At 41.9% G+C, this 9,029-nt stretch overlaps 1 protein-coding gene and 1 non-coding gene across 5 annotated transcripts in view; both read left to right on the top strand.

Moving 5' to 3' along the window:
• Positions 1 to 3,612, top strand: part of LOC119810638 (zinc finger protein 426-like) — a 28,326-nt gene extending 24,714 nt beyond the window's left edge. For all 4 annotated transcript variants that reach the window (XM_038324210.1, XM_038324213.1, XM_038324211.1 and 1 more), the window contains 2 exons: positions 1,569 to 1,651; positions 2,122 to 3,612. In XM_038324210.1, coding sequence (XP_038180138.1) covers positions 1,569 to 1,651; positions 2,122 to 3,384 — 1,346 coding nt within the window. In that variant the 3' untranslated portion in view covers positions 3,385 to 3,612. The remainder of the gene's footprint in view (positions 1 to 1,568; positions 1,652 to 2,121) is intronic.
• A 2,216-nt stretch (positions 3,613 to 5,828) lies between these two features.
• LOC119810967 lies at positions 5,829 to 5,988 on the top strand. Its single transcript, XR_005284897.1, has one exon. It is a non-coding gene; the product is annotated as a U1 spliceosomal RNA (small nuclear RNA).
• The last annotated feature ends 3,041 nt before the right edge of the window (positions 5,989 to 9,029 follow it).

Here is a 9,029-nt window from a genome sequence, read left to right as displayed (position 1 = left end):
CCAAAGTAGAAAGAGAGAACCAACTCCCAAAGTCCCCTGACCTCTACATGCGTGCTGTGACGCCTGCATATGTCTGCACATATACACTCAGTAAGTGAATGAATATTTTACAGAAGCTTTAAAATTCTCGTGTATGGGGGCGTGTGCGTGTCCCCACAGTGTGTATTTGGGGTCAGAGGGCACCCTGGTGTCTCTCACTTTCCACTTCATTTGACAGAGTCTTTGTTTGCCATTGCGTGTGCCGGGCCGGCAGGCTTTGGGGCATCTTCCTGTCTTCATCTACCACTTGTCATAGATGTACTGGAATTACAGACAGTCTCTGTGAGTTCTGGGGATCAGAACTTAGGCCCTCACACTTGTATAAACACTTAATCCATTGAACCAATCAAGCTCCTATAATGAAGTTCTTCAAGATAAAATTTGTCTCAGAATTCTGAGGCAAGAAGAAAAATCTTCAACTTCCAATATTCTTCTAGTTTACTTAAACTTAGTGCTTTGAGAGATGCTCTTTTTCTAGTTTTCTACTCTCTTTCCCTGATAATTTCTTTCTGTTTACCATTGTTTTTAATCTTTATAGAATCAACTTTTGATACGATCTGAAAGTTTGATCCAGTGTCATTATCTTTGCCTGACATGATGGCACATTCCCGAAATCCTTCTACTCAGGAATGTGAGTCAGAATGGCTATGAATTCAGCATAATGTGTTCTGTGTAGTGAGTCCAAGGCTATGAATTCAGCATAATGTGTTCTGTGTAGTGAGTCCAAGGCTATGAATTCAGCATAATGTGTTCTGTGTAGTGAGTCCAAGGCTATGAATTCAGCATAATGTGTTCTGTGTAGTGAGTCCATGGCTATGAATTCAGCATAATGTGTTCTGTGTAGTGAGTCCATGGCTATGAATTCAGCATAATGTGTTCTGTGTAGTGAGTTCATGGCTATGAATTCAGCATAATGTGTTCTGTGTAGTGAGTTCATGGCTATGAATTCAGCATAATGTGTTCTGTGTAGTGAGTTCATGGCTATGAATTCAGCATAATGTGTTCTGTGTAGTGAGTTCATGGCTATGAATTCAGCATAATGTGTTCTGTGTAGTGAGTTCATGGCTATGAATTCAGCATAATGTGTTCTGTGTAGTGAGTTCATGGCTATGAATTCAGCATAATGTGTTCTGTGTAGTGAGTTCATGGCTATGAATTCAGCATAATGTGTTCTGTGTAGTGAGTCCAAGGCTAAGCTGTTTAGTCTCAAAAATAAAACAGAAAAAAATCCTCATCTGTCTCTACTTTTTCTACCTTTTAAAATTCAAAATAAAATAAATGAGCCTTATTTTTAAAAATAGTTTATTTTTATTTTATTTGCATTGGTATTTTGCCTGCACTGATATCTGTGTGAGGATGTGAGATATTGGAGTCAGAGACAGTTGTTAGCTGCCATGTGGGAGCCTCTGGAAGAGCAGTCAGTGCTCTTAACCACTGAGCCATCTCTCCAGCTCAAACCTTATTTTTTTAATTCCTTTTTTCTACTTCCTTCTCCATACTCCTACCTTTATTTTTCTGTTTTACTTCAGAATGGAAAATGCAGCCTGAAACCAAATGTTCAGCATTCCAACAGGAGTTTTTGAGTGGTAACATGTCCAGTGGGTTGCAAATGGTAAGAATAAAAATTTTTATCCTATTTTTATTCTCAAAGGAAACTAGAGGCTAAAGATGTGTCTCTTGTAGAGTACCTATTTGGCATATTTGAAGCTCTTTGAGGGAGAAAACTAGGAATTCCATTAAAGGAGGTTTGAGAGAAGTAGATAATTCACAAGAACAAATGTCTGAAGAAATAATATGAAATTGTGTCCCCAATGTGCAGTGAAACTCACTGCTTCAGAACTCATACAGATTACATCTTTTTCTTGGACTGGCGCAGAACGCTTTTAAAGATTAGAGCAGATGACACACCACTTGAGAGCAACTAACCGTATGAACTGTATGCAGGTAGTGAAAATAACCATAATTACAGTGTTTTGTTATCAAATGCTTATAACCTTAACAATTGGCTGCAAAAACAAAACAAAACAAAAGAAAACAAAACAAAAAACAAAACAAAAAAATGTTGTTCTTCCTTCTTACCAGCAAACAGGAAGCCAGAGTGGAGGGGAGCTCCATAACTGGACAAAGTCTGGAGCCTTCTGCAGTGACCTCTCACTCCTTCAGACACATCCGGGAACTCGGGCGACACGGGGTGACTACGATAGCGGTCAGTACAGAAGAGACGTTCTGATGTTTCCCAAGCAAAGCTGCACTGGCGAGGAACTTCCTGAACTCGCTGAGAGTGCGGAAGCCTGCGAGACCCCAGCTAAAGTTGGTGGAAAACCTGCCACACAAGAGAAGTCTTTAGAATGCACTGACTGCGGGAAGTCTTTTATTAATCCGTCACACCTTCAAAAGCATAGAAGAACTCACAGTGGAGACAGACTTTATGATTGGAATGAATATGGGAGAAGTTTTATCAACTCGAGACTTGCTGTGCTCATAGAAACTCTCAATGCAAAGAAGCCTTACAGGTGTAAGGAATGTGGGAAAGGCTATAGATACCCTGCATATCTAAATATTCACATGCGAACGCACACTGGTGAGAAGCCCTATGAATGTAAGGAATGTGGGAAAGCCTTCAATTATTCCAACTCATTTCAGATACATGGAAGAACTCACACTGGAGAGAAGCCCTATGTATGTAGTCAGTGTGGGAAGGCCTTCACTCAGTACTCAGGACTTAGTATACACACAAGATCTCACAATGGTGATAAACCTTATGAATGTAAAGAATGTGGGAAAGCCTTCCTTACATCCTCGCGACTTATTCAACATATAAGAACGCACACAGGAGAAAAGCCTTTTGTGTGTGTCAAATGTGGGAAAGCCTTTGCTATTTCTTCAAATCTTAATGGACATTTGAAAATGCATGCTGAAGAGAAGACATGTGTGTGCAAGATTTGCGGGAAAGCATTCGGATATCCTTCATGTCTTAACAGTCACATGAGAACTCATAGTGCCAAAAAGTCATACACATGTAAGGAATGTGGGAAGGCCTTCAACTATTCCACTCACCTTAAAATTCACATGCGCATCCACACTGGGGAAAAACCCTACGAGTGCAAGCAGTGTGGGAAAGCCTTCAGTCATTTCACTTCGTTTCAGATACACGAAAGAACCCACACTGGAGAGAAGCCCTATGAGTGCAAGGAGTGTGGGAAGGCCTTCATCTGCCCCAGTTCCTTCAGAATTCATGAAATAAGTCACACTCACACTGAAGAAAAACCATATAAATGTCAGCAGTGTGGAAGAGCCTACAGTCATCCTCGTTCGCTTCGAAGGCATGAAAGAACTCACCAGTGAGCAGCCTGGCTGATGGAAGCTATGTGAGAAAGCCATGATTTGCTCTAGTTTACTTTGAAGACATGATGGTACTCACAGTGGAGAGAAACTATTAACATTATATACACAGCTTGGAGCAGTACTGTGTGGTAGCTGCTCAGGAGGCTGAAGATGGGGGATAAATTTAAAACCAAACTGGGCAACACAAATACTCCATGTCAAAAAAAATTAAAACGATTGCTGACAAGATGTTTCAGTGGATAAAATCACTTGTTTTGAATGTCTGACATCTTGAATTTGATCTGTATCCATATAAAATAGAAAGATATAGTGGCATTCATCTGTATTCCCAACAATCCTACAAGATAGGAGTCAGAGGCAGGAGAATCACCTGCAATTAGAGGCCAGCTATCTTTCGAGACACCTTGTCATGCTTCAACAAGGTAAAAGAAGCAATGCCTTAAAGTTGTCCTCTGACCTCCGTATGTTTGCTTACTTCCCACATATGCCACAGCCATAAATAAAATTATTGAGGGCTGTTGAGATGGCTCAGCAGATAAAAGCATTCTACATACAATCCTGACGACTTGGGTTCTATCCCTGTTTCCCCACAGTGTAAGGAGAGAATTGGCTCTTAAAAGCTGTCCTCTGACCTCCACGTGAATGCTGTGGCACACAAGCCCATTTGCCAGCCCCCAGGAATAATACATTTTAAAAATTAAAATGAGGGACTGTAGATGGCTTAAACAGTTACAAGCATCTGCTGCTCTTGCAGAGGACATGGGTTCAGTTCTCAGCACTCACATGGCAACTCACAACTATCCACAACTCTAGTTCCAGGGGATTTGGCACCCTCTTTGGCCTCTGTAAGCGCTCAGCAAACATAGACTTCACTTACATGTGCATGCAAAAAAACTTATACACATAAAGACAATAAAAAGAAAAGGATGTTGTAATGAACCCCTTAGGGCAGAGTGACTGATGCCCTCAGAAGGTTAAGGTGCAGCAGGATGCACACAGAGAAGATCGTAGCAAGTCTTCAGCCTTCTGCAAATAGAGACAGATCGTTACCAAGGTGTTTCTGCTTGTGGCCTGCAGAGGAAACTACCTGAGCTGTGCTGAGCTTTGATCTCCAGCCTCCAAATTGTAAGAAATGAATAACCATGTTTAAGCTACCTGGTGTGTTACTTTGTTGCATTAGCTCTAACGAATAGATGTAATAATCAATATGAAGAAACCTTTAGACTACTCAAGGCTTTAGTTGCATACAGGTCTGATTGCAGTGGCCCCTGTTTATATAATCCTACAATTTGAGTGGTAAAAGCAGGATTGAGTTTAAGACCTGTGCTATACAGCAAGATCTTGTCTTTCTTCTTTTTTTAAACATTTTTCTTTAATATCCTATCTTTAAAAATCAAGAGGTGAGGCTAAAATGATGTCTTAGCAGATAAGAGCACTTGTTGCTCTTCTAGAGGATCTAGTATTTGGTTCCCAGTGCCCACATGATGGCTCACAATCATGCCTGTAACTCCAATTTCAGCTCATCTGATGTCCTTTTCTGGCTCCTGAGCACATCATACAGTCATGTGCTACACATAAATACATGTAGGTAAAACACTCATGCACACAAAATAATAAAAATTCCTTTTTGGTTGGTTTTTTTTTAAATTAGTTTATCTGTGTAGCCCTGACTGTCCTGGAACTTGATCTGTAGACTAGGCTGGCCATAAACTCAGAGATCCGCCTGCCTCTGCCTCCTAAGTGCTTGGATTAAAGGAGTGTACCACCACTGCCCTTCTGAGAAAAAAAAATCTTAAAAAGACAAATAGCATGAAAATAATGGCACACTAATATAATTCTAACACTTGAGGGCATGAGGCCAGACTGATCAGGAATTCAAGGCCAGTATTGCCTACATGTTGAGTTTGAGGCCACTTTGTGTATCATGAGATCCCCTCTCAAAACAAAAATAAAACTGAGTGTTGTGGTAGATCCCCTGTCTTCCCAGGACTCAGAAGGTGGAAGCAGGAGGACTAGGACTTCAAGGTCACCCTTGACATGGTAAGTTTGAGGCTGACCAGAGCTAACTGAGTTCCCATTTGTGGTGGTTTGAATGAGAAAGACTCATATTTGAATGCTTGGTCCTCAATTAGTGCAACAGTTTGAGAAGGATTAGGAGGTATGGCCTTGGAGGAGGTGTGTCACTTGAGGTGGGTTTCAAAAGCCCACGCCAATCCCATCATGTCTCTCTGCCTGCTGCCTGCAGATCGGAATGTAAAGCTCTCCACTGTTGTTCCAGCTCATACATGTCTGCTTCCCACCACAATAAACGATCATGGACCGGCCCTCTGAAACTGTAGGCAAGCCTCCAGTAAACGCTGCTGCTGCTTTTGAAACAAGAACTGCCTTGGTCATGGTGTCACAGCAATAGAATAGTAACTAAGACATTGTCTCAGAAACAAAATAGAAATGCCTGGTGGGGAGATACTGTGATCATAAAGGTGTTCACACAGCATGGCCTGTTCATTGTACTCTAAATGCTTTGACCCCTGCATTTTCCCCAGATATGGGAAACTTGACTGTATAATTTGTGGTAATGGGGAGCTGCATAACTGCTAAGCCACCTCTAGCCCACAAATGAACTCTGTAACATATACAAATATGGTTGTTTGTTGTTGTTGCTTTCCAGACAGGGTTTCTCTGTAGCTTTGGAGCCTGTCCTGGAATTCACTCTGTAGGCCAGGCTGGCCTTGAACTCACAGAGATCCACCTACCTCTGCTTACTAAGTACTGAGATTAAATGTGTGTGCCAGCACCGCCTGGCTGGTCACTGGTTATTTTAATGACTTTCCAGGACTTGTGAGAGAACTCTGTAAGTAAGTAAAGGCTTCTTAGCGCCAATCCAGAGGACTTGAGTCCAGTGTCCAGAATGTGTATGGTGAGAGGAGAGGACTGACCGGCACACGCTGTCCTCTGGCCTCCACGCATGCACCTTGCTGTGTGCACACACACAGATACACGGGGAAAAAAGTTAAGAGAAAACCTTTTAAAAATGTAGACTTTTGAATTCTTTGTCAAGCATTTCAGCCATCCCAGCTCTTCTAGTTTATTCGGAGGTCTTCTTAGAGAGCAGCCTTCTCCTTAGGGCGAGCCCAGTACGACTCAGGGAGGAGAACACAATCTCTTATAGCAGCCCTAGATTCAAAAGAACCAGATGTGGAAAAACAAGTAGAGTGACCTATACCACCAATGACCATACAAAAGAAAATGGCTAATATTGTCATCTGTTAAATCAAAATTTAGATATGGTGTCCCTTGTCTTTCATACCAACAATTGAGAGGCAGAGGCAGGTAGATCCATGTATGAGTTCCATCTTGCTGCCTTGTATACTAGTTTCTAAAATTAATTTTTAAAAGTCAAATGAAAAGTTTGAGCCCAGCCTGACACACACACACACACACACACCCTCATATAAAACCTGTGAATTCAAGAGTAACAATAAAACTCAAATATATAAAAGGCATACAAATGAGCAGGAAGTACAACAAAAGATGGTTAAATCACTAAACAGGGAAAATAAACCCAAACCACAACAAGAGTATTGTAGTGTATCTTACGTATTTAGCATGTGTAACAAGAGGGCTGTAGTGTATGTTATGTATTTAGCATGTGTAACAAGAGGGCTGTAGTGGATCTTATGTATTTAGCATGTGTAACAAGAGGGCTGTAGTGGATCTTATGTATTTAGCATGTGTAACAAGAGGGCTGTAGTGGATCTTATGTACTTAGCATGTGCAAAGGTATAGATTCCCTGCAGAGTACAAATGAGATCTCATTTACCACACTGATGCTGGTTATCATCAACAGCAGTTGGAGGGGGGATTTTAAAAAGCAAAGCAGAGCTGGCAGGATGGCTCAGTGGGCTTGCTGCCTGGGCTGATGACCTGAGTTTGACCCCTGGAGCTCACGTGGTGGGTAGTTGTCCTCTGAAACCCATGCCTGTGCCCACCCCACATAATACAAAATGAAAAGTAAGAAATAAAAAGTAGAAAGAAGGAAATGTGTGTTACGTAGTAAAATGGCATAGCGGGTCTGGAGAGCTTTATGCTGGTTTCACTATTAAAACCCATTATTATACGATTCAGTGGTACTTCTTTCCTATAAATCCAAAACACTGAGAGCTGGAAGCCACTTCGATGTGGATAGAATGATTGCTGACAATAGTGATTGTTTCAAACTTCAAGCAAGAATCTTTTTTATCCTGCTTTTTATAGTCGTTGAAATTGTGCACCAGACTTGTTAGCCGTGGCTAGGATAACCCTGTGACTGTGAAGAGCCCAATCACTTCGTGCTTTCAGATCTGACCCAGAAACTCCTGGATAGTCATGCAAGCCTCCTCCCTGACTGCCTTCTCTGCTGGCAGTTCTAGTCTACCCACTTAGGCGCACTGATTACCAAGGTGGAGGGAGTCTGCACCATCTGCTCCAACTGCCCAAATTATGCTTTGGGCTACTGCCACCTAGTGGTCACACTTGAACACTGCCCAGTGTAGTTTTCTTCTTAAATTTAGATTCCTGATCTATTTGTAGTTTACTGTTGTATATGATACGAGGTATAGATTTTTAAATTTTACATTTATTTATTTGTTAGGGATGTGAACATGACATAGCACTTGTATGGAGGTTGGAGGACAACTTGGGAGTGGGACCCTCTCCTGTCATGTGGGTTTCAAGGATCAAACTTAGGTCCTCAGGCTTGGCAGACAGCCCTAAGGTTTAGATTTTATTGTGTGTGCCATTGATACAGACTACTTTAAAAAAGTATTTATTTCGTGTGTGTGTGTGTGTGTGTGGCTACACATACCTATGACCACATTCAGAGGCCAGAGGAGGACGTTGGCTGTCCTACTCTATCAAATTCTTCCTTATCCCCTTGAGACAGGGACTTTCAGCTTTGCTGTTTTTAGACTAAGCCAGCAAACCCCACCAATCCTCCTGGTTTCCTCTCCCTACCATTTCCGGGGTTGCAGGAGCACGTGACCATTGCCAGCTTGTCTACAGGTCCTAGGGATCCAAACTCAGGTCTCATGCTTATGTGGTAATAGCTCCTGTCCATTGAATAGCTCCTCTCCGCATCCTCTCTTGTAGTATTCTTAGTGGTACTATATATTTTTTTTCTGAATAAACTCTTGGGGGTTGCCTGGTCAGATCAGCACTTTTACAGGGCACAGATGACCTCAGGCCACATGATGAGACTGAACCATAACACAGAAATATGCAGAAGAAAACATCATCTGGTTGCACAGTATGTTGGCAGCTGTTGTCAGTGTGATACAAACTAAAGTCGTCTGGGAAGACGGATTGTCCACTTCCAGATTGACCCGTAAGCTTGTCTGTGAGAGACATTGTCTTGATTATTGGCTGACGTGGGAGGGCCCAGGTCACTGTAGGAGGTGCCACCTCTGAGTAGCTGATCCTGGAAGGTATAAAAAAGCAAGTTGAGAAGCCAGTTTACAGCATTTCTCCATGATCTCTTGTCTTAGTTCCTGACTCCAGGTTCCTGCTTCTGAGTTCCTGCCCTGACTTCCTTCAGTGATGAACTGTGACTAAGATATTAATTAAACCCTTTCCATCCCAAATTGTTTTGGATCATTTTGTTTCTCACA

The sequence above is a fragment of the Arvicola amphibius genome, chromosome 3 (genome assembly GCF_903992535.2).
Source record: "Arvicola amphibius chromosome 3, mArvAmp1.2, whole genome shotgun sequence".
NCBI lineage: Eukaryota > Metazoa > Chordata > Mammalia > Rodentia > Cricetidae > Arvicola > Arvicola amphibius.
Note: the sequence above shows the minus strand (reverse complement) of the source record. Positions and strands in the feature narration are given on the sequence as shown.